Below are 25,462 nucleotides of genomic sequence, written 5' to 3'. Positions count from 1 at the left end.
TACTTTCTGGGATCCTACCCATTGACTTTAGACAAAAGGAACTGAGCATTAGAGAGTGTGGGAAAATCTTTGCAAAAACAACAAGGAAAACATTGCGAAATGTCTTGAAAGCTACTTTGGAAACCACACAAATTTAATTGAAAAATTCAAATCTCTTTTTGGCTATATGTTGACACAGATAGAAGATATGAATTCACTGACCAACTTGACAATGAATAGTATAGAACCAGAATTTTCCTACCATGAATATCTACAACCACCCCGAACCACACCTGATTACCGGAACAATATTGGTTATTCCAAGTCTAAAACCAATAAACAAGCGGATGATGCAAGGCAAATTATCACAAATATACATCAGAAGTAGACAACAGAACAGCAGTGACTTTTACTGATGGTTTTTGTGCAGAGGAAATCCAGTTACTTGAGGTGCTGGAGATTGCATTCTCCTTCCAAACACAGAGCTAGATGAACTGAAACAACTGGTATCAAAACTATCATCCATCCTTGTAGGTGAAATGGTGGCAATCAAGATAACCCTTAAAACAGTCATAGGAGAATCTAAGAGATTACAAATCAACAAGTTAAAAATACTAAGTGACAGTCAGTCTGATATAGGTATTGTTAATATTGGATGAGAGAACAAAACACACAAATTCTTGTCACCAGAAATACTGCAACGATGGAAAGATCTTGAAGTAACTGGAGTAGACATGCTGATATCAGTGGGAATGAGACAGCAGATAGACTGGCCAAAGAGGCAGCTATAGAAGCAGAAAGCATGACAGATTATGAGATAGTTACAAATCAAGCAGATATATGTTATGCTGCTAGAGAGTAGGTTCGTATGAAATGGCAAAGAAAGCGGGATATCAGTGAGAATGGACGTCATCAATATCAGTTTAGGTAAGAAGTTAAACCTAAACACATCAATTTGCAGGGATTAAAAAAAATCAGAAAACATAGCTCCAGCTGCAAAGTGGTTATTGCCTTATCAAACGGATATCAAAATAGGAAATAAAGAAACGCCATGCATTCTGCAGATGTGGAGAGACTGTGATCCATTTTATAGATGAGTATCCCATATATGAAGCCCACAGAGAAAAGTTAAAGCAGGAGTTATTCCTTAACATGGGTATCAGAGACTTCAGTGCTGAACTTTTGCTTGCAAATACAGCAGATGATTGCTACAAAGAACAAAGGGAAAACTTGTCAGGTATACTTTGCAGAATCAAAAAGACTTGTTTAATTTTTTGTCATTATTTATAAAATCAACCCAACCGAATTTCGCGGAATATTATAGACTGGCATCAGTCGTTGAGTCATTAAATGTAAAGCACTTGGTCATAAAATCAATCCTCTCTGATACCTCTTTCTGAAAAAAATTTGCAGTATCTCTTGCCTCTGTCTCTAACGACTGGACAAATGCGATTCTGAACCGGACAGATTTCATACCCGCTAGTAATCACCATCTCATTACCATCATTGTAAACGTGTTCTTGATGTAATGTAACCTTTGGCCGACTGCCCCAAAAGTTCAATAGGCAGTGCTTTGCTTTTATGACTTGCTGAGTAAGATAGCGAGAGAAATCAATTTTCACTAATGGTAAAAGATCCCAGTAAGTATGAATAAATTACAATTTAAATTTGAAAATGTATATATCAAAATACTGTCAATTTAATTATATTTGTGAATTGTTTGAATCCTAGATAAGACAAAAAAAAAAACAGAGGGGGGAAGAGATTGGAAATTAAAAAAAAAGACACACATTATTTTTAAGATACCTTCAAATCATTTTTGTGAATGAATTAAATACATTTTATTCAATATACCTCCAAAGTTTTTTTTTACTTATGTCAGGGAGTAGATTAATCTCTGCAATAAATCACAAAATTATTTTCCTATCTACAATCCCCATGCAGATTCATGTTAATTAGACTGTAGTGGTACCTGTGAAATGGCATGGTACAATGTATTGCATCAAATATGATTCTGATTAGATAGTGAAGACATGTGCTAAGTAATAACATAGCAAATGGCTTGAAAACTGACCAACATATTTGAAGGTGGCAACTTTAGAAAATCATATCAATCTGAAAGTTTATATATCATATGTGTAGAGAATTTTTTCAGTCATAGTTAAAATTAAACCTGTTTAATCAAATAGGTTGTTTAAGGGAAAAACAATATGAATATGATTTCAACTTTTTCTATGAAGAAAGCATTTTTATGTTGTATGTATTAATTGTAACGTTATAAAGGGTGTAGGAAAGTTTGTTCCAACTGGAAAAGTAAATCAGCGCAGCAAAAACACGAAAAGTAAGACCTGCATAGTTTTCAGTCATATTGAATGCTGATATGCTTACTCAATGCTATTATAAATTTGGTTAATTGCAGCATGGATGTAATATTTCTATATTACCTCCATGATTGCAGTTTTTAGCTCGAATTTTCGAAGAAAATGTAGAGCTATTGCACCCGCCCTTGTGTCGGCGTCGGCGTTGGTTAAAGTTTTTGATAAAGTCAAATATCTCTATCTATGTATCTTCCATAGACGTCAAACCCTTTGCGGGAACGTAGACGTTTTGCGCGTCAAAATCATAAAGAGAAAGAATATAGTGATAAAAATTTAGAGTGGAAGAAACTAGAAAATAACTTTGGTGATATAAAAAGGTTAAAACTTGAGTTTGCAGGATAACTAGGGCGAGGCGTGTTCAAGGCTGCAAACTGCAGCACTGAACTGCTCTAGGGTAGGGAGGTGGGCGACACTGGCGGGAAGTTGGTTCCAATGGTACACTGTTCTCGGAAAATAAGAAAACTTGTAATAGTCAGTGGTTGCAGTAATTAACCTATAACCTAGGGAATGGCCATAGCGGACACATCGGGTCATTGGGGTAAGGTAATCTACGATTGGGATAGCAACCAGATCATGATGATCAATCTTATAGAAGAGTGATAACCTAGAATCTATACGCCTTAAATCCAGTCGACGAAGGTTTAGGGAGTGTAGCATATCTGTTACACTGGAAGTACGGCCGTAGTCAGTCTTGATCCAACGGGCGGCTCTCCTTTGGACGCTTTCAATTTGGTCAATTTGAGTTTGGGTGTGGGGCGACCATACCTCGGAGGCATATCTCTGTTACTATCAAAGCTTTTGACTTGAAACTTGAAATGAGCCTAGAGAGAAAATGTTTTTCTGAGAAAATATCAGTGACAGTATGAAGAAAATAATATTATTACAGATTATTTGATCTGAACAGTCTTTGTAAGTCTAGGAATATTATACAAAGAGTCCTTAATGACGTGTACGGTATATACCGAAGAGACGAGACGGCCATTATCTAGAAGGCTTTGACGAAACGAAAGGACAACAACAAAACATCATCAAAGAAGAAGAATCGCGATAAAAGAAAATAAAATAAATGTCACTTGTTAAGATTTTTAAATCTTGCTATCGTATAAATGCACAAGGGTTGGTATAGTTCTTCGCCATGTTGTTAAAAACAAATAATGTTGATAATTAGATCGAATTCCGGATTGCAAGTTTCGGATATGGCAGTAAAGCATCAGAATGGTTTGCTTTAGCAAAGAAGTATAAAATACACAGAAAGGCAACTGGCTGTAATCTCGCGTGATCTCACGTCCCAGCGAGCATGATTCGGCGTTATCTTATTGAATCGAGCATGGAGTTGCAATTTGTACCGTTAAAAATATATACATGTAAAATACATGTTAGCTTCTAAAACAACATTTGTTTAATATGAAATAGTTTTAAGCACAAAATACACGTTTCTTACTTTCAAAAAAGTGTGGTCATACGGTGATAATTAATAACTGACAGTGTCACTGTGTCATATCTTTCGCATACAAAATGGCGCGTGGAGAACTTCTGGTAACGAGATCTCGTTTGCAGCCGCGGGATGTTGGCGAGATTTGCTCTATCTGCCTTTCAAGTTGCCAATCTATTTATTTTTATAACTCTTTGGCTTTAGATTCTAAGGCACGGACACAAAAGCAGTATGCATGTTTCACTAGAATTCGTCGTTTTTCTTTGCCTAAGTAACATTTTGGGCAATATTTATATGTCAATGATTTGTAGTGTTGATGCTCCAGTAATCATTTCTGAGAAAGAAACCTTTTGTTCTTTGGGTTCTAGACGTGATATATTCAACAATGACAGTCAATATAATATAGGAAGTGTCTAGCCGTCCAGTAATCAGACACTTAGGCTGCATTCTAGCTGTCCGGTTACCGGACGGCTAGCAAATCCTCAGGAGATTTTCTAGCCGTCCAGTAATAGATTTCCTAATGAATAAGTAATGATTTTATATAGTTTTAATGCTATTTACTTAAGATATCGATACTTGTCTACAAACAAAATTTTGTGTAAATACGTTCTAAAGATTTACAATAAATCACTGCATTATTCAGCCTATAAAACGAAAGTTTACTGAAAGGCAGTGGCTTGAGAACCCGAATCGGTTCCCTAGACAGTGGACTTATTCGTCCAGAACCGGTCCTATAGCCAAAGAACTTTGCGCAGGCTAGAGAACCGGAATTTCATTTTTAGCTCAATTTTTCGACGTTGGTTAAAGTTTTTGATAAAGCAGGGTGACCACTGGGCACATTTTTTTTTTCGCCACTTAAATTTTTTTAAAGAAAAAGTTGCGCGCGGCAGAGGATCAATAATGTCTAAAAATTAGAATAAATATAATATCACTCGATCAGTTCATTTTCTACATTCCACAAATAACTCAAAAAGCAGATGCATTCACAGGTGTCAGCTATTTTACTCCCAAGTCTTTTCACTCCTAAGTCTTTTCACTCCCAAGTCTTTTCCTCCCCTGACTGTTCACTCCCATTTTCTTTGATATTATGTATATTTAAAAGCTACCCATTATCTCATCACCATGAGATGTAACCTCCTTGATTAGTTGTATATTAACAAGTCATCAATTATCTTATCACTTGTGTTTGTTTAACACTCTTTGATTGAAAGTTGCTACCCTAATCATCACCTTTCAGATCAATATTATATGGAAATTGATGACTGATACTTATCATGTTTTAAAAAGTTAAAATTAATCATAACATAACACAACATAACATAATTTATGTTATGTTAGGTTAGGTTAGAATTAATCATTGCTTGTATGTTCATTGGCTAGATTGTATTTAAAGACACTGACAACAAAACTGAAGATTTAAATAGTCATGCGCGATAGTCTGTATCCTGTAAAGCTGAATGATAAATCTCAATGTTTACCTACCTAATATCCTATAAATCCATTTATTTAAGCTGTATACTTTTATTTCACATGTTAAATGTTAAAGACATGTAAAGTTTGTTTGTTTGTTTTGGGTTTAACGCCGTTTTTCAACAGTATTTCAGTCATGTAACGGCGGGCAGTTAACCTAACCAGTGTTCCTGGGTTCTGTACCAGTACAAACCTGTTCTCCGCAAGTAACTGCCAACTTCCCCACATGAATTATCAGAGGTGGAGGACTAATGATTTCAGACACAATGTCGTTTATCAAATAGTCACGGAGAACATAAGCCCCGCCCGAGGATCAAACTCGCGACCCCGCGATCCGTAGACCAACGCTCTTACCTACTGAGCTAAGCGGGCGGGCTTGACATGTAAAGTGTGTACAGGCTAATGTAGGTGGCGCTCTGTAAATAACGTCACTAAGTAGGTCGTCTGAAGTAAACATTGGGATGTTTTGTTTATATTTACCACTGATCAAAAAACATCTGAGGATTTATTAACTTACAAGACCCTGATCTTTATGATATTTTAGGTACTGATTAATAATGTATTTGTGCATTGATTTGAGGTAAAATCTTATTAATCCCCCGCCGTGGCGGAGGGATTATAGGAATGGTCTGCGTCCGTCTGTCCTTCCGTCTGTCCTTCCGTCTTTCCATCCTTCCGTCCTTCCGTCCGTAACAAAAACGTGTCCGGTCCATATCTCCTAAACCCCTTGAAGGATTTTCATGAAACTTGGGTCAAATCACCTCATCAAGACGATGTGCAGAACCCATGAGTCAGCCTTGTCGGTTCAAGGTCAAGGTCACAACTAAAGGTCAAAGGTTTGAGCCTGCCATTTTGTGTCCGCTCTATATCTCATAAACCCCTTGAAGGAATTTTATAAAACTTGGGTCAAATGATCACCTAATCAAGACGATATGCAGAACCCATGAGTCAGCCATGCCGGCTCAAGGTCAAGGTCACAACTAAGGGTCAAAGGTTTTGAGCCTTCCATTTTGTGTCCGCTCTATATCTTCTAAACTCCTTGAAAGATTTTCATGAAACTTGGGTCAAATGATCACCTCATCAAGACGATGTGCAGAACGCATGGGTCAGCCTTATCGGCTCAAGGTCAAGGTCACAACTCAAGGTCAAAGGTTTGAGCCTTCCATTTTGTGTCCGCTCTATATCTCCTAAACCCCTTGAAGGAATTTTATCAAACTTGGGTCAAATGATCACCTCATCGAGACAATATGCAGAACTCATGAGTCAGTCATGCCGGCTCAAGGTCAAGGTCACAACTTAGGGTCAAAGGTTTGAGCCTTCCATTTCGTGTCCGCTCTATATCTCCTAAACCCCTTGAAGGAATTTTATAAAACTTGGGTAAAATGATTACCTCATCAAAACGATGTGCAGAAATTATGAGTCAACCATGCCAGCTCAAGGTCAAGGTCACAGGTTTGAGCCTTCCATTTTGTGTCCACTCTTTATCTCCTAAACCCCTTGAAGGATTTTCATCAAACTTGGGTCAAATGATCACCTCATCAAGAACTCATGAGTCAGCCATGTCAACTCAAGTTCAAGGTCACAACTGAAGGTCAAAGGTTTCAGCTCTGTATCTCCTAAACCCCTTGAAGGATTTTCATGAAACTTGGGTCAAATGATCACCTCATCAAGACGTTGTGCAGAATTCATGAGTCAGCCATGTCAGTTCAAGGTCAAGGTCACGGCTAAAATCAAAGGTTTACCCTTTCACTATCCATAGCAGTGGCGGGGGATTAAGCTGTCTTTCAGACTGCCTTGTTATGTTTCATTCAAGATTTCTTTAAAATTGTGGTTTATTTACCAGCATAATTTCACACAAATGGTCCTTATGTCGGAGGACGGACGTTTTGGCCACGGACGTTTTGGCCCGGACGTTTTGGCCTAGGATGTTATGGCTAAGAAAATTTTTGAGGTAGGATGTTTTGGCCAAAAAAAAAAATTATTTCCATAATATGCAAAATATGATCTGGATATTAATATGTTATCATATGTTACAGTATAATTAATCATTTTTTTAAAGAAAAATAATTGTGAATAAATTTTATTTTCATAACTCTTTTGATTTGTTGTAAATGGCAAATATTTTCACATACACACACTAATATCTTTTTCTAATATCTAATTTTTTTCTTTAATAATATCTATGTGTACATATAAAAAGATTAAATAAAAAAATAAAATACCATGAGTATGTTTTATTATCAGTTTAATTTGTTCACTTATACTATAAACATTTTTTAGAATAATCTCCAGACCATATTTTGCATGATATGGAACCACAATTTATTTTTGGCCAAAACAGCCTACTCCCCAAAAATGCCTGTCCAAAAACGTCCTAGGCCGAAAGATCCTAGGCCAAAACGTCCGCTGGACAAAACGTCCTACATTCCCTTATGTCACCCTCTACCAAGATTGTTGAAATGATTCGTCAAAAAACATGGCTGCCAGGGGTGTGATCACTTTTCTCTATATATGTATATAGTAGAAATTTTATCTTCTTGTGTAAAACTGCCTACCCAATTTTAAAATAATTTTACTTAAATGGTCCTTGTGTGACCCTCTACCAAGAATGTTCAAATTATTTTGATTTGTCAAGTAACATAGGTATCAGAGGGCATGGTTACTTTTCCCTGTATGTATATATTAGAAACAAAGAAAATCTTGTATAAAACTGCTAACCTGATTTTAAAATAATTTCACACAAATTGTCCTTGTGTGATCTTCTTGTGATTGTTCATCATCAAAAAACATGGCTGCCAGAATGCGTAGTCACTTTTCATCAACAGTTTCTTTAAACAACATCTCCTCCAAAACCACTGAATGGATTTTGATGAAACAAATGATCTCTGGGTAGCCCTTTTTCAAAGTTGTTCATATAATTAAGGTTCATTGAACATATGGGTCTTTTTGGTTAGAAACAGGTTTTCAGTTATCAAACTTTAAAAATCTTTTTTTGGTATTTGGCATGAGATATAAGGGTCTGATACTCTACCATAATTGAACAAATTATTGCCCTAAGGTCAAAAATGGCTACACCCCTTGTGTGTGACATGTACTTTAATATTATAGGCTTTTATGTATTTTTATGTCTCCTCTGAAAATTAGTAATAGGTAGAGCCTTGATATTTGGCATTTGATCATATCAGAGTTGTACTGTCTACCAAAACTATATTCAAATTATTGCCCTAGGTTCTAATTTTTGTATGACATGTATATAACATAGGCTAACATAGAAGAAACCCAACTCTATACTTGTATCATTACATTATACAAATGCACTTGAAGCCTTGTACAGGTGAGCGCTTTAGGGTCATGACTCTCTTTTTTCAAACCTTCCAAGAATATTTATCAACATGTGAAGTTGTAAACCTCCATCTACCGTCACCACCCATTTTCCAGATTTCATTTGCTGTCTTAAGGACTTCTGTTCTTTTAAGTTCAAATGTTATGAAATCATTTGCTTCTTAGTAACATATTTAACTGTTTACTGGATATATTTCTTTGCCATTTCTCAACACAAACCCATTCTGCGGGGGACACCAATACATCGAATTTGCTTGTTTTTACTTGTATGTTTATATTTCAGAAAATTATGGAACGTTATGAAACAGTGCACAGGTTGGGTAAAGGTGGATGTGGAGCAGTTTATCTCGTTAGGCAAAAGGACTCCAGAAAGTAAGACAAAAACTGTTTTCCTTTTCAACCAAAATTTTTTTTAGATTGGAGATGTAGTAAAAAAATTAATTAACAGGTTGTTTATGTATATCTGATTAATATTTGTGTTAGGAACAGCTGCATTTGAGTCACTCTTTGTGGATCATTTTGCTTTCCAGTGTTGTTTCAGATATTGTGAATTACTGACAAATAGAAGTTGTAAAGACAGATGAATATGAGGGGTTGAGTAATTCAGCAAGTCATATGTATTCATATTGATTTAGGGTTGTCTGTGTGTCACACAGCTTGTCCACTCAACTTCACCCACATCATATCACAATGTTCATGATGCTGGCTTCAAAATGCTATGAGTTATACCCCTTTTTACTAGAATTTCAGGTTCAAATTGTGATGCAATTCTGGTATATCTCACTTATTTGATTCAAACTTCAGATAGTTGCTCCACATTATTAGCCACATGATATGACACAATGTCATGGTACACTACTTTTGCAGAAATTTTCCATGAATTATGCCCCTTTTATACTTATTTAATATTTTGATACACTTATCTATAGATTTCGTACAAGTCTGTGTTGTGTAACAACTACTTGACTTGTGGCTTTGAAACTAAGAACAGTGGTTTATTATACCCCCACCAAACATGTTTAGGGGGGCTATATAGGAGTCAGTTTCATTGTGTCGTGTCCCGTTTTGTTACGTCTCGTCACGTCCTGTCGCATCCCGAAATCTATATCTCAGTTGTTACTAACTAGATTTGATTCAAACTTAAAATAGATGTTCCACCATATCACCCACATCATGTGATAGAAGGTGCATAACTCTGATACCAAATTGGTAATTTTTTATGAATTATGCTCCCATTTAGTTAGAATTTAAGGTTATTTTTGATGCATTTTCACAATATCTCAGTTATTACTGGATTTGGTTTAAACAAAAAATAGATGTTCCACCTTATCACCCACATCTTGTGACACAAGGTGCATAACTCTGACACCAATTTTTCATGAATTTATAATGCCTCCTTTTACTTTGATTTAAGGTTATTTTTTATGCATTTCCACTATATCTCACTTATTACTAAATGGATTTTATTCAAACTTACAATAGATGTTCCATCTTATCACCTGCATCATGTGACACAAGGTACATATGTCTGACACCAAAGTTTCAAGAATTATGCCTCCTTTTAGTTAGAATTTAAGGTTAATTTTTACGCATTTTCACTATATCTCAGTTATGAAGAAATGCATTTGTTTCAGACTTGAAGTAGTTGTTCCACATCATCACCCACATCATATGACACAAGGTGCATAACTCTTGCACCAATATTTCCTGAATTATTCCCCTTTTTTGCTTAGAATTATATTTATATAGTGTTTTGAGACACTTTAACTGTACCTCTCTTACTATTTGATATTTTTTAACACAGACTCAAGCTATTGTGCAATATTTATCCACCATTGGAGTCATTAAACACACGGTTCTTGACAGATTTAAATGTTTTTGGAACACAGGTGTAACATAATAAAATACAGGTAAAGTTCGACTTTAGCTACAAACCACCAATTTTATATGTAGTTATGGCCCCTTTCTAACTAATAATTTGGCAAACTCATGGTTGCCGGACAATAATCTCATGAAAGGCTTGACAGATTTAGATAAATTTTGGTACACAGGTGTAACATAATGAAATACAGGTCAAGTTTTATTTAAATTGCACCTTTTTGTGGCCATGTCTTTCTTATGGTTGCCATTCTTCTGTGACAAGACCATATTGTAGGGGTATTCGTCACTCCTGTGACAGTTGTAGTTATATTAGTGTCTACCTGTAGGCAAGAGTACATAACTCTGTCATGTATTTTGGCTGAATTATAGCCCTTTTTGGACTTGGAAATTGGTTCAGTTTTCGTACAAGTACATGTTTTTTTCAAACTATATGTGGCTTTGAAACTTTGAACATTTGCTTATCATCATGATTTCCATCTTTAGATATGAGTTCATGACTCTGTCAAGTCTTTTGGTTGAATTATAGCCCTTTTTGAACTTGGGAATTGGCTCAGATTTTGTACAAGTCCATGTTTTGTAAAAACTATTTGACATGTGGCTTTTAAACTTTGATCAATTGTTTATTATATGAGTCTCTACCTTAAGGCAAGAGTACATAACTCTGTTGTTGACAAGTATTTTGGCTGAATTATGGACATTGTTGGACTTGGAAATTTTGTACAAGTCTGTGTTGTGTAACAACTACTTGACATGTGACTTTGAAACTGTGAACAGTTGTTTATTATCTTAGTCTCCATGTGTAGGCAAGAGTATATAACTCTGTCAAATATTTTGGCTGAATTATGGCCCTTTTTGGATTTTGAAATTGGTTCATTTTTCGTACAAGTACATTTTTTTCAAAACTTTAATGTGGCTTTGAAACTTTGAACACTTGCTTATCATCATAATTTCCATCTTTAGGTAAGAGTTCATAACTCTGTCAATTATTTTGGCTGAATTATGGCTCTTTTTGGACTTGGAAATCAGTTAAACTTTTAACACCATTCCATATTTTGCCAAACCTATTCGTCATAAGGCTTTTAAACTTTGACCACTTGTTTACCATCATAGTTTATATATGTAGGCAAGACTACATACTGGTAACTAGGACAAGGACTGTAGCTCAGTTATGGCCATTTTATATTCCCAAAGGGGCGTATTTGGTTACCCCGGTGTCCGTCTGTCCATCCATCCATTAGCAATTTTGTGTCCGCTCTGTAACTCTTGATCCCCTTGAAGGATTTCAAAGAAACTTGACACAAATGTTCATCACACAGAGACAACGTTTTTGATGTCTCGCTTCAAGTTCAAGGTCACACTTAGGAGTCAAAGGTCACATCAGTTTGTTTCGTGTCCGCTCTGTAACTCTTGAACTCCTTGAAGGATTTCAAAGAAACTTGGCACAAATGTTTACCACACCAAGATGACTTGCAGAGCACATGTTTCAGATGACTTGCTTCAAGGTCACAGGGGTCAAAGGTCATAAGGTCATATATGACTTTGCTTTGTTTATATTGCTCTGCATTGCAGTGCTCCTGTTTTTATTTATTTATTACAATAATTTTTTTTAATTACTTCCCTTTGATGTTACTATAAATAGCTTATTTTGAAACTTTTTTATTATTGGCCTTAGGGAAAAACCGAGACCACTTTCCTGTTGTGCAACATGGATGGTACCTCCAATTTTTAGGTGCATTTTGACAAACCTGTACCAGGAAAGGATTGTTTTGTGGACTTGGATTTTTATGCCCCCAGCATCTACTGATGCGGGAGGCATATAGTGACTGGGAGGCATATAGTGATTGTCCTGTCCGTTCGTCGTCCGTACGAGGTTAAGCAAATGGGACCGTTTCGTCTAGCATCAATACCCCTTACTAGAAAGACTTGATACTAATGCAGATGTAACCTGTGACTATTCCTCATCTTCAGACATCACCTGACTTCAGTTTGACCTTGAACTTGACCTCGTTTTGGACTTAGGTTGCTTTGTATTGACAAGGATGCCAATGGGGACATCAAGCGTTTATTGAACGCAGCTCCTTGTTTTTTAATTTCTTTCCTTTGTTGTTCCTGTGCTTTGGGCTTCAAGTGTCAGTCAAGTTCTTTAAATTTTACTCCCATCCTTTGATGTAATCCTTTGTGCATATATTGCCCCGCTTGGCGGAGCTCTTGTTTTACATAGAAATTAATTAAGTTTGGCATACCATTCCATATTTTGTTCAAACTGTTTAATATATGGCTGTGAAACTTTGAACACTTGCTTTCCATCATGGTCACACAGTGCCATGTAGCGCAGTACTTATCTAAATCCACAAGTACAGGTACATCGTTTGTTAGCTCACCTGAGCACGAAGTGCTCAAGGTGAGCTTTTGCGATCGCCCTGTGTCTGTCGTCGTCGTCCGTTGTCAACAGTCTGACTGTTAACACTCTTAAGGTCATAATTTTGACCCAATCTTAATGAAACTTGGTCAGAATGTTACCCTCAATAAAATCTTCGTGTTCGTTATTGGTTCATCTGGGGCCAAAGACTAGGTCACCTGGTCAGATCAAAGGAAAAGCTTGTTAACACTCTAGAGACCTCATTTATGACCATATCTTAATGAAACTTGGTCAGAATAGTGTAGGTCAAGTTCAGATCTGGATCAGGCGGTTTCAAAAACTAGGTTACCAGGTCAAATCAAAGGAAAATGAAACTTGGTCAGAATGTTAATTTTGATGATCTCTAAGTCAAGTTCAAATCTTGGTCAGGTGGGTCAAAAAGTAGTAGGTCACCAGGTCAAATCAAAGGAAATCCTTGTTAACAATCTAGAGGCCACATTTATAACCTTATCTTAATGAAACTTGGTCAGAATGTTAATCTCGATGAAAGTAGGTCACTAGGTCAAATCAAAGGAAAAGCTTGTTAACACTCTAGAGGCTACATTTATAACCATATCTGAATGAAATTTGGTCAGAATGTTAACCTTGATGATCTTTAGGCCAAATTTGAATCTGGGTCATGTGGTATGTGACCTACTGACCTTCTTTTTGTTTTTTAAGATACAGCCTTGTAATTTGGAAGACTTGTACAATTTTGCACACTGATCTTAAAACTGACTTAGTGACCATGAATGTGACTTACTGACCTACTTTCTTGTTTTTTAACATACAGCCTTGAAATTTGGATGACATGTACAATTTTGCAGACTGATTTTAAAACTGAATTTCAGTGATCATGAATGTGACCTGCTGACCTACTTTCTTGTGTTTTAAGGTACAGTCTTTAAATTTGGATAACATGTACAGTTTTGCACACCGATCTTAAAACTGACTTTAAGTGACCATAAATGTGACCAGCTGACCTACCAATTATAGCTCATATTACTCATTACTCATATAGATCATATTACTCTGGAACGATCCAGGGTTATCATGACCCTCTTGTTTTATCTGTTTTTGTTCTTTTGTCTGAAAATCTCTGGTAATATTTTGATGCCATACTTCCATCAGTTCTTCTGATAGTTGAGTGCTCTGTCAACAGACAGGTCTTTTTAGCTCATCTGATTTTTTGAAGAAAAAAAATGATGAGTTAATTATTGTCATCACTTGATTGGCGTCTGCGTTGCCTGGTTAAGTTTTATGTTTAGGTCAGCTTTTCTCCTAATATATCAAAGCTATTGCTTTGAAACTTGCAACTCTTGTTCACCATCATAAGCTGACCCTGTACAGCAAGAAACATAACTCCATCCTGCTTTTTGCAAGATTTATGGCCCCTTTTGTACTTAGAAAATATCAGATTTCTTGGTTAAGTTTTATGTTTAGGTCAACTTTTCTCCTAAACTATCAAGACTATTGGTTTGAAACTTGCAACACTTGTTCACCATCATAAGCTGACCCTGTACAGCAAGAAACATAACTCCATCCTGCTTTTTGCAAGATTTATGGCCCCTTTTGGACTTAGAAAATATCAGATTTCTTGGTTAAGTTTTATGTTTAGGTCAACTTTTTCTCTTAAACTATCAAAGCTATTGCTTTGCAGCACTTGTTCACCATCATAAGCTGACCCTGTACATCAAGAAACATAACTCCATCCTGCTTTTTTCAAGAATTATTGCCCCTTTTGGACTTAGAAAATCAGTTTTCTTGGTTGAGTAATATGCTTGTCAGCTTTTCTCATAAACTATCAAAGCTATTGCTTTAAAACTTGCAACACTTGTTCACCATCATAAGCTGACCATGTACAGCAAGAAACATAACTCTGTCCTGCTTTTTGCAAGACTTATGGCCCCTTTTGGACTTAGAAAATTTCAGATTTATTAGTTAAGTTTTATGTTTAGGTCAGCTTTTCTCCTTAACTATTCTAGCTATTGCTTTGAAACTTGCAACAGTTGTTCACCATCATAAGCTGACTATGTACATCAAGAAACATAACTCCATCCTGCTTTTTGTAAGAATTATGGCCCTTTTTTGACTTAGAAAATCATAGGTAGGACAATTTTTCTATTATACAAAAAAAATCAGGTAAGCGTCAGCACCCGCAAGGCGGTGCTCTTGTTGATCTTGGAGTTAGTAGGTCAAAGGTCAAAGTCATGCAAAACATTTCCGATTAATAACTTGAAAACCTGACTTGACCCAGGACCTTAGTGATGTAGAGGACTCCTATTGATTTTGGAGTCACTCAATCAAAGGTCAAGGTCACAGGGGACAGAACAATTGGAAAACTGTTTTCAATCAATAATTTCAGAATCACTCCACCCAGAATATTGAAACTTTATAGGATGATTGGACATGCTGAGCAGATGATTCCTAATCATTTTGGGGTCAGTCGGCCAAATTAAGGTTAAGTTCACAGGGTCCAGAAACATGAAGACAATTTCCGATCAATAACTTGAGAATCACATAAACCAGAAAGCTGTAACTGCATAGGATGTGTGGACACACAGAGTAGATGACCCCTATCCTTCATGAAAGTTGATCAGAATGTTTATCTTGATGATCCTTAGGTCAAGTTCGATTCTGGGTCATGTTGGATCAAAACTGGGTGGCATGCTCAAATCATATGAAAAGCTTGTTAACACTCTATAAAGGCCACATTCATGACCCTATCTTCATGAAACTTAGTCAGAATGTTTATCTGGAGATCACTGCGCAATGTTTGACTCTGGGCCATGTAGGGTAAAAAACTAGGTCACACGGTCAAATCGAAGGAAAACTGTTAACACTTCTGGGGCTGTAGGCTCAATTACTCATGTGAGTGATTTATGGTCATCAATACCGTCTTGTTTAATGTTGCATGTCTGCATTAATGATTATACAAACATACAGTATAAGTTTCTGATATCTGTATACATATAGCCAAAGAAGTATAAAATACACAGAATGGCAACTGGCTGTAATCTCGCGTGATCTCGTGTCAGAGCGTGAATCGGCGTTATCTTAGTAAAAACAAACATCAGCAAGCATGGAGTTACAATTTGTATCTTTAAAACTACATTTAAAATACATGTTAGCTTCTAAGACAACATTAGTTTAATGTGAAATAGTCTTAAGACACAAAGTACTTAAGTACACGTTTCTTACCATCAAAAGAAGCGTGGTCATACGGTGATAATTAATTTACCGATGAATAATTGCTTTTGCATATAAAATGGCGCGTGGAGAACGTGTCACTTCCGGTAAACGAGATCTCATTCAGTTGTCACGTTTTTTTGGCGAGATTTGCTCTATATGCCTTTCAAATTGCCGGTCTATTTATTTTATAGCTCTTTGATATAGCATATTATCTTTTAGGCTTTTTGCATTGAAGACAATAGAGCTTGATGAGCATAAGAAGACCAGAACTAAAGAAGCAGTGCAAAAGGAAGCCAAGTATGTGACAGAACTATGCATAGTGTTTAATTCACGCTAACAAATGTTGCTTAACTCTGAACTACACAGTGTTTACTCATGCTAACATTATGTATTTTGTTGCCTAACTATACAACGCATTTCATTCATGCTTGAACTATAAAAATGTTTGATTCATGCTAACTTATGATGTTGAACTATGAAAAGTGTTTGATTTATGCTAACATATGTTGCTTAACTTAAATTTTTATGCACTTTCAGTTTATCTCTGTTATTACTGAATAAATTTGATAGTGGTAATATATCATCACCAACATTATAATACACAAGGCCCATAAAGTCCAACATCATTGAACTAACACAAGCCCTAATTCAGAAGTGGAATAACATTACACAGGCCGAAATCAATACACTTGTCAGTTCTTTGTGCCAACGATGCCAGTCCTGGCTGTACGATGGCTACCACATTTAATCAAACATTTCATCAGTTTTTTTATGCCCCCAAAGGTGGGCATATTAAAATCACACTGCATCCGTGCGTGTGTCCGGTATTCTTGTCCGGGCTGTAACTCTTCCATCCATAAAGGGATTTTGAAATAACTTGGCATAACTGTTCACCATAATGAGATGAAGTGTCTTGCGCAAGACTCAGACCCCTAGCTCCAAGGTCAAGGTCACACTTAGAGGTCAAAGGTTAACATGGTCTGTTTCGTGTCCGGTTCATAACTCTGCCATCCATGAAGGGATTTTGAAAGAACTTGGCATAAATGTTTACCATAATGAGACAATGTGTATATTGCCATTCATTAAGGCATTTTGAAATTACTTGGCATAAATGTTCACCATAATGAGACGACGTGTCATGAGCAAGACCCAGACCCCTAGCTCCAAGGTCAAGGTCACACTTAGAGGTCAAAGGTTAACATGGTCTGTTTTTTGTCCGATCTATAACTCTGCCATTGATGAAGGGATTTTGAAATTACTTGGCATAAATGTTCCCTATAATGAGATGAGATGTCATGTGCAAGACCCAGACCCCTAGCTCCAAGGTCAAGGTCACATTTAGAAGTCAAAGGTGTTTCTTGTCTGGTCCATAACTCTGCCATTTATCAAGGGATTTGAGAAATAATAATTTAACACAAATGTTAACCATATTGAGAAGATGTGTCACACTTATGACCGAGACCTCTTAGGTCAAGGTCACAAAATGACATGTGATTTTTTGCGAATACAACTGTGGCATTCTTGGGCCTACTTTGGGGGCATTTGTCACCAATAGTGACAGCTCTTGTTTTCTCAAGTTCAATTTCTTTTCCTTGGTTTCAATTTGCTTTGACTGATCAGTTTAATACACTGTTTACATTGATTGATGATGTTTTTATATAGTACACATGCTTAGTAGACAGTCCCTTGGTAGACTCAATCTGATTAAAATTTTGATCTTCTTGTACGCGGAGATCTGATGGTGGCCAGTTCTACACTACTTTTGCACCGTATCGAATTTCTGAAAACAGTATTTATAGTTCAGCCGATGAAATTGCTTGTTTATATTAATGTAGGCTCGACTTTCAAAATGGCACTGCCAATTTGTGCTTTGAGTGCCAAAAAATCTGTTTTGGAAAAAGTTAAAATAAAAGAACTGAAACCTAAATAAGTGGACGTTTTTCACAAAATAATGAATGGGAAAGATTGTGTCACTTAACTTTCATTGTGGTCATCATAAGAATTATAAATGCATGCTAAAGGCACTGACCTCCAGATTTTCTTTCAAATTGAAGTTTGGTCATATTATGAACATTTGAATATGACTAGTTGGTTCTTTCTTCCCCCCTCTGCATGTATGAATATTACATGGTGAAGAGGGAAGAAACTGACTAGTTTATTCTTTCCCCTCTCCCTTCAATAATAGACGGTGAAGGGGCAAGAAACTAACTAGTTGGTTCTTTACCCACTAGTATTTTCAGTGTAAACATGTTGCCCTTATAAATTCATTCTCTGTTGGTCATTCTGTTTGATGAGAGTTTTACAGCTAACATATTTTCTTTTTTGTGTATAAAAACCTAGAGGGAAAAACTAACCAGGTTGGAGAAAAATCAACAGGTTTATTTGTTCTCCCTTCTTGTGTATAAAACTTAAGGGGAGAAAAAAAATAACTACTGAAGGGAAGGGGATTAACTGGGGAGGAAAACAAAGTGGTTATTTACTTCTCCTTTTTGTGTACAAAAACTTGGAAGGAGTAACTAGGGGAGAAAAAACACACAGGTTGAAACTTATTTGGGGTGGGGGAAGGAAACTAAACAGTTAGGTGGGAGGAGAAAAAATCAAGTAGTTTTTCAAATCAAATTTTAAACATCCCATAGGCAAAATGCCACCCTGAATGGTTTGCTAATATACTAATATTACTACCATAGTAAAATCAAGATTTTGCCAGTTAAAATTTATCATGCTTGCAAGAAAATTGATAAATTCTCGCCCTGACTGTAATTTTCTAACAAAAGGACAGCCAGAAGTTTTGCTATTTAAACCCTAACTACTCTTGATCCATATTTCTTTCTGCAAAATACAATGTCATGCCATTTAAATATTTATTATGATATGATCTTACATTTGTTTTTTACAGAATATTATCACAGTTGAAGCACCCACACATTGTGTTATACCATGAGTCTTTCTTTGACTCTGACTTTGAATACTTACACATCATACAGGACTATTGTGATGGAGGAAACCTTGACGACAAAATCAAAACAGCTGCTGTTGTAAGTACGTAGTGTTACAGATTGTCGTAATGCTGTATTACAGCTACATGTATTCATATCTCAATGGGTGGAAGTTTTCTGGCATATGCTGGATTTTCAGTTTTCCTGACTCCACACAGTCATTAGCAATTGTAGCAAGTGTATGTTCTCCGTGACTATTTGATAAAAAACACTGTGTCTGAAATTATTTATCCTCCACCTCTGATTCATTTGGGGAAGTTGGCAGTTAATTGCAGAGAATAGGTTTGTACTGTTACAGAATCCAGAAACACTGGTTAGGTTTACTGCCCACCATTACATAACTGAAAAATGGTGTTAAACCCAAAACAATCAGTCAGCCAACATTATTCGATTCAGGGCCCTTGGCCGCTTTTAGAGCTGTTGGAGCAAAAAAAATTAGAAACACCTTTGAACAACTTCTTTTCGTCATCAAACTTGGTCTGTGACTTCATTGAAAGGTTTTCTCCCAAATGTATATAAATGGTTCTGCTTGTTCCCTTTTAAAGGACACCAGTGCTAAGAAAACATTTAAATAACTTCTTATCTTGAAGTTCCTTCTAATGATATCGCTTTTTTTGGGCTTTGCATTTTTTGGGCTATCAAGCAAACTATAGAATTTTTTTTTAAACAACTTCAGTTTTATTGAATTTCTTAAAAGGATATTCACCAAACTTGGTCAGAAGCGGGGTCAGATGGTCAAGGTCCTCTTCAGGTGAGCGACTTAGGCCTATTTTGGCCTCTTGTTAAAATTTCTCAGCTTTTGTCTGTGTATCTCAGTTTGATTGAAATACCGAAGTTCACAATGTTACAGCTTTTCATATCACTGTTGATGGGTATCACTAAGTTCACAGCATGTCATATCTCTGTTTGATAGACCAGAGTTTACACTGTTACAGCATGTCGTATCTCTGTTTGTTAAACCAGAGTTTACACTGTTACAGCATGTCATATCTCTGTTTGTTAAACCAGAGTTAACACTGTTACAGTGTGTCATATCTCTGTTTGATAAACCAGAGTTAACACTGTTACAGCGTGTCATATCCCTGTTCGATAAACCAGAGTTAACACTGTTACAGTGTGTCATATCTCTGTTTGATAAACCAGAGTTAACACTGTTACAGCGTGTCATATCCCTGTTCGATAAACCAGAGTTAACACTGTTACAGTGTGTCATATCTCTGTTTGATAAACCAGAGTTAACACTGTGACAGCATGTCATATCTCTGTTTGATTAACCAGAGTTAACACTGTGACAGCATGTCATATCTCTGTTTGATAAACCAGAGTTAACACTGTTACAGCATGTCATATCTCTGTTTGATAAACCAGAGTTAACACTGTTACAGCTCATATCTCTGTTTGATAAACCAGAGTTAACACTGTTACAGCATGTCATATCCCTGTTTGATAAACCCGAGTTAACACTGTGACAACATGTCATATCTCTGTTTGATAAACCAGAATTATCACTGTTACAGCATGTCATATCTCTGTTTGATAAACCAAAGCTAACACTGTTGCAGCATGTCATATCTCTGTTTGATAAACCAACGTTAACACTGTTACAGCATGTCATATCTCTGTTTGATAAACCAGACTTAACACTCTCTGTTTGATAAACCAGAGTAAACACTGTTACAGCATGTCATATCTCTGTTTGATAAACCAGAATTATCACTGTTACAGCATGTCATATCCCTGTTTGTTAAACCAACATTAACATTGTTACAGCATGTCATATCTCTGTTTGATAAACCAGAATTATCACTGTTACAGCATGTCATATCTCTGTTAAACCAACATTAACACTGTTACAGCATGTCATATCTCTGTTTGATAAACCAGAGTTAACACTGTTACAGCATGTCATATCTCTGTTTGTTAAACCAGAGTTAACACTGTTACAGCATGTCATATTTCTGTTTTATAAACCAGAGTTAACACTGTTACAGCATACAGCATGTCATATCCCTGTTTGATAAACCAGAGTTAAGACTGTTACAGCATGTGATATCCCTGTTTGATAAACCAGAGTTAACACTGTTACAGCATGTCATTTCCCTGTTTGATATACCAGAGTTAACACTGTTACAGCATGTCATATCCCTGTTTGATAAACCAGAGTGAACACTGATACAGCACGTCATATCTCTGTTTGATAAACCAGAGTTAACACTCTCTGTTTGATAAACCAGAGTTAACACTCACTGTTTGATAAACCAGAGTTAACACTCTCTGTTTCATAAACCAGAGTTAACACTGTTACAGCATGTTATATGCCTGTTTGATAAACCAGAGTTAACACTGTTACAGCATGTCATATCTCTGTTTGATAAACCAGAATTATCACTGTTACAGCATGTCATATCCCTGTTTGATAAAGCAGAGTTAACATTGTTACAGCATGTCATATCGCTGTTTGTTAAACTAACATTAACACTGTTACAGCATGTCATATCTCTGTTTGATAAACCAGAGTTAACACTGTTACAGCATGTCATATCTCTGTTTGATAAACCAGAGTAAACACTGTTACAGCATGTCATATCTCTGTTTGATAAACCAGAGTTAACATTGTTACAGCATGTCATATCCCTGTTTGATAAACCAGAATTATCACTGTTACAGCATGTCATATCCCTGTTTGTTAAACCAACATTAACATTGTTACAGCATGTCATATCTCTGTTTGATAAACCAGAATTATCACTGTTACAGCAAGTCATATCTCTGTTTTATAAACCAGACTTACCACTGTTACAGCATACAGCATGTCATATCCCTGTTTGATAAACCAGAGCTAACACTGTTACTGCATGTGATATCCCTGTTTGATTAACCAGAGTTAACACTGTTACAGCATGTCATATCCCTGTTTGATATACCAGAGTTAACACTGTTACAGCATGTCATATCCCTGTTTGAAAAACCAGGGTTAACACTGATACAGCATGTCATATCTCTGTTTGATAAACCAGAGTTAACTCTCTCTGTTTGATAAACCAGAGTTAACACTCACTGTTTGATAAACCAGAGTTAACACTGTTACAGCATGTCATATCCCTGTTTGATCAACCAGAGTTAACACTGTTACAGCATGTCATATCTCTGTTTGATAAACCAGAATTATCACTGTTACAGCATGTCATATCTCTGTTTGATAAACCAGAGTCAACACTGTTACAGCATGTCATATCCCTGTTTGTTAAACCAACATTAACATTGTTACAGCATGTCATATCTCTGTTTGATAAACCAGAATTATCACTTTTACAGCATGTCATATCTCTGTTTGTTAAACCAACATTAACACTGTTACAGCATGTCATATCTCTGTTTTATAAACCATAGTTAACACTGTTACAGCATGTCATATCTCTGTTTGTTAAACCAGAGTTAACACTGTTACAGCATGTCATATCTCTGTTTTATAAACCAGAGTTAACACTGTTACAGCATACAGCATGTCATATCCCTGTTTGATAAACCAGAGTTAAGACTTTACAGCATGTGATATCCCTGTTTGATAAACCAGAGTTAACACTGTTACAGCATGTCATATCCCTGTTTGATATACCAGAGTTAATACTGTTACAGCATGTCATATCCCTGTTTGATAAACCAGAGTGAACACTGATACAGCATGTCATATCTCTGTTTGATAAAACAGAGTTAACACTCCCTGTTTGATAAACCAGAGTTAACACTCACTGTTTGATAAACCAGAGTTAACACTCTCTATTTGATAAACCAGAGTTAACACTGTTACAGCATGTCATATCCCTGTTTGATAAACCAGAGTTAACACTGTTACAGCATGTCATATCTCTGTTTGATAAACCAGAATTATCACTGTTACAGCATGTCATATTCCTGTTTGATAAACCAGAGTTAACATTGTTACAGCATGTCATATCTCTGTTTGTTAAACCAACATTAACACTGTTACAGCATGTCATATCTCTGTTTGATAAACCAGAGTTAACACTGTTACAGCATGTCATATCTCTGTTTGATAAACCAGAGTAAACACTGTTACAGCATGTCATATCTCTGTTTGATAAACCAGAGTTAACATTGTTACAGCATGTCATATCCCTGTTTGATAAACCAGAATTATCACTGTTACAGCATGTCATATCCCTGTTTGTTAAACCAACATTAACATTGTTACAGCATGTCATATCTCTGTTTGATAAACCAAAGTTAACACTGTTACAGCATGTCATATCTCTGTTTGATAAACCAGAGTTAACACTCTCTGTTTGATAAACCAGAGTTAACACTCTCTGTTTGATAAACCAGAGTTAACACTCTCTGTTTGATAAACCAGAGTTAACACTCACTGTTTGATAAACCAGAGTTAACACTGTTACAGCATGTCATATCCCTGTTTGATAAACCAGAGTTAACACTGTTACAGCATGTCATATCTCTGTTTGATAAACCAGAATTATCACTGTTACAGCATGTCATATCTCTGTTTGATTAACCAGAGTTAACACTGTTACAGCATGTCATATCCCTGTTTGATAAACCAGAGTTAACACTGTTACAGCATGTCATATCCCTGTTTGATAAACCAGAGTTAACACTGTTACAGCATGTCATATCTCTGTTTGATTAACCAGAATTATCACTGTTACAGCATGTCATATCCCTGTTTGATAAACCAGAGTTAACATTGTTACAGCATGTCATATCTCTGTTTGTTAAACCAACATTAACACTGTTACAGCATGTCATATCTCTGATAAACCAGAGTAAACACTGTTACAGCATGTCATATCTCTGTTTGATAAACCAGAGTTAACATTGTTACAACATGTCATATCCCTGTTTGATAAACCAGAATTATCACTGTTACAGCATGTCATATCCCTGTTTGTTAAACCAACATTAACATTGTTACAGCATGTCATATCTCTGTTTGATAAACCAGAATTATCACTGTTACAGCAAGTCTTATCTCTGTTTGTTAAACCAACATTAACACTGTAACAGCATGTCATACCCCTGTTTGATAAACCAGAGTTAACACTGTTACAGCATGTCATATCTCGGTTTGTTAAACCAGAGTTAACACTGTTACAGCATGTCATATCTCTGTTTTATAAACCAGAGTTAACACTGTTACAGCATGTCATATCTCTGTTTGATAAACCAGAGTTAACACTGTTACAGCATGTCATATCCCTCTTTGATAAACCAACATTAACACTGTTACAGCATGTCATATCTCTGTTTGATAAACCAAAGCTTTTGATAAACCAGAGTTAACACTCTCTGTTTGATAAACCAGAGTTAACACTGTTACAGCATGTCATATCCTTGTTTGATAAACCAGAGTTAACACTGTTACAGCATATCATATCTCTGTTTGATAAACCAGAGTTAACACTGATACAGCATGTCATATCCCTGTTTGATAAACCAGAGTTAACACTGTTACAGCATGTCATATCCCTGTTTAATAAACCAGAGTTAACACTGTTACAGCATGTCATATCTCTGTTTGATAAACCAGAATTATTACTGTTACAGCATGTCATATCCCTGTTTGTTAAACCAACATTAACATTGTTACAGCATGTCATATCTCTGTTTGATAAACCAGAATTATCACTGTTACAGCATGTCATATCTCTGTTAGATAAACCAAAGTTAACACTATTACAGCATGTCATATCTCTGTTTGATAAACCAAAGTTAACACTGTTACAGCATGTCATATCTCTGTTTGATAAACCAAAGTTAACACTGTTACAGCATGTCATATCCCTGTTTGATAAACCAGAGTGAACACTGATACAGCATATCATATCTCTGTTTGATAAACCAGAGTTAACACTCTCTGTTTGATAAACCAGAGTTAACACTCACTGTTTGATAAACCAGAGTTAACACGCTCTGTTTGATAAACAGAGTTAACACTGTTACAGCATGTCATATCCCTGTTTGATAAACCAGAGTTAACACTGTTACAGCATGTCATATCTCTGTTTGATAAACCAGAATTATCACTGTTACAGCATGTCATATCTCTGTTTGTTAAACCAACATTAACACTGTTACAGCATGTCATATCTCTGTTTGATAAACCAGAGTTAACACTGTTACAGCATGTCATATCTCTGTTTGATAAACCAGAGTAAACACTGTTACAGCATGTCATATCTCTGTTTGATAAACCAGAGTTAACATTGTTACAGCATGTCATATCCCTGTTTGATAAACCAGAATTATCACTGTTACAGCATGTCATATCCCTGTTTGTTAAACCAACATTAACATTGTTACAGCATGTCATATCTCTGTTTGATAAACCAAAGTTTACACTGTTACAGCATGTCAT

At 36.1% G+C, this 25,462-nt stretch overlaps 1 protein-coding gene across 4 annotated transcripts in view; it reads left to right on the top strand.

The window, feature by feature from the left end:
• The first annotated feature begins 3,335 nt into the window (after positions 1-3,335).
• Positions 3,336-25,462, top strand: part of LOC123537615 (serine/threonine-protein kinase Nek4-like) — a 157,278-nt gene continuing 135,151 nt past the window's right edge. For 3 of the 4 annotated variants that reach the window (XM_053529204.1, XM_053529206.1, XM_053529207.1), the window contains exons 1-4: positions 3,336-3,473; positions 8,885-8,973; positions 16,292-16,369; positions 18,969-19,107. In XM_053529204.1, coding sequence (XP_053385179.1) covers positions 8,891-8,973; positions 16,292-16,369; positions 18,969-19,107 — 300 coding nt within the window. In that variant the 5' untranslated portion in view covers positions 3,336-3,473; positions 8,885-8,890. The remainder of the gene's footprint in view (positions 3,474-8,884; positions 8,974-16,291; positions 16,370-18,968; positions 19,108-25,462) is intronic. The other variant, XM_053529205.1, reaches the window with a different exon arrangement.

This window comes from Mercenaria mercenaria, chromosome 17, assembly GCF_021730395.1.
Source record: "Mercenaria mercenaria strain notata chromosome 17, MADL_Memer_1, whole genome shotgun sequence".
Lineage (NCBI taxonomy): Eukaryota > Metazoa > Mollusca > Bivalvia > Venerida > Veneridae > Mercenaria > Mercenaria mercenaria.
The sequence above is the reverse complement of the archived record's forward strand: the minus strand, read 5'-3'. Positions and strand labels throughout refer to the sequence as shown.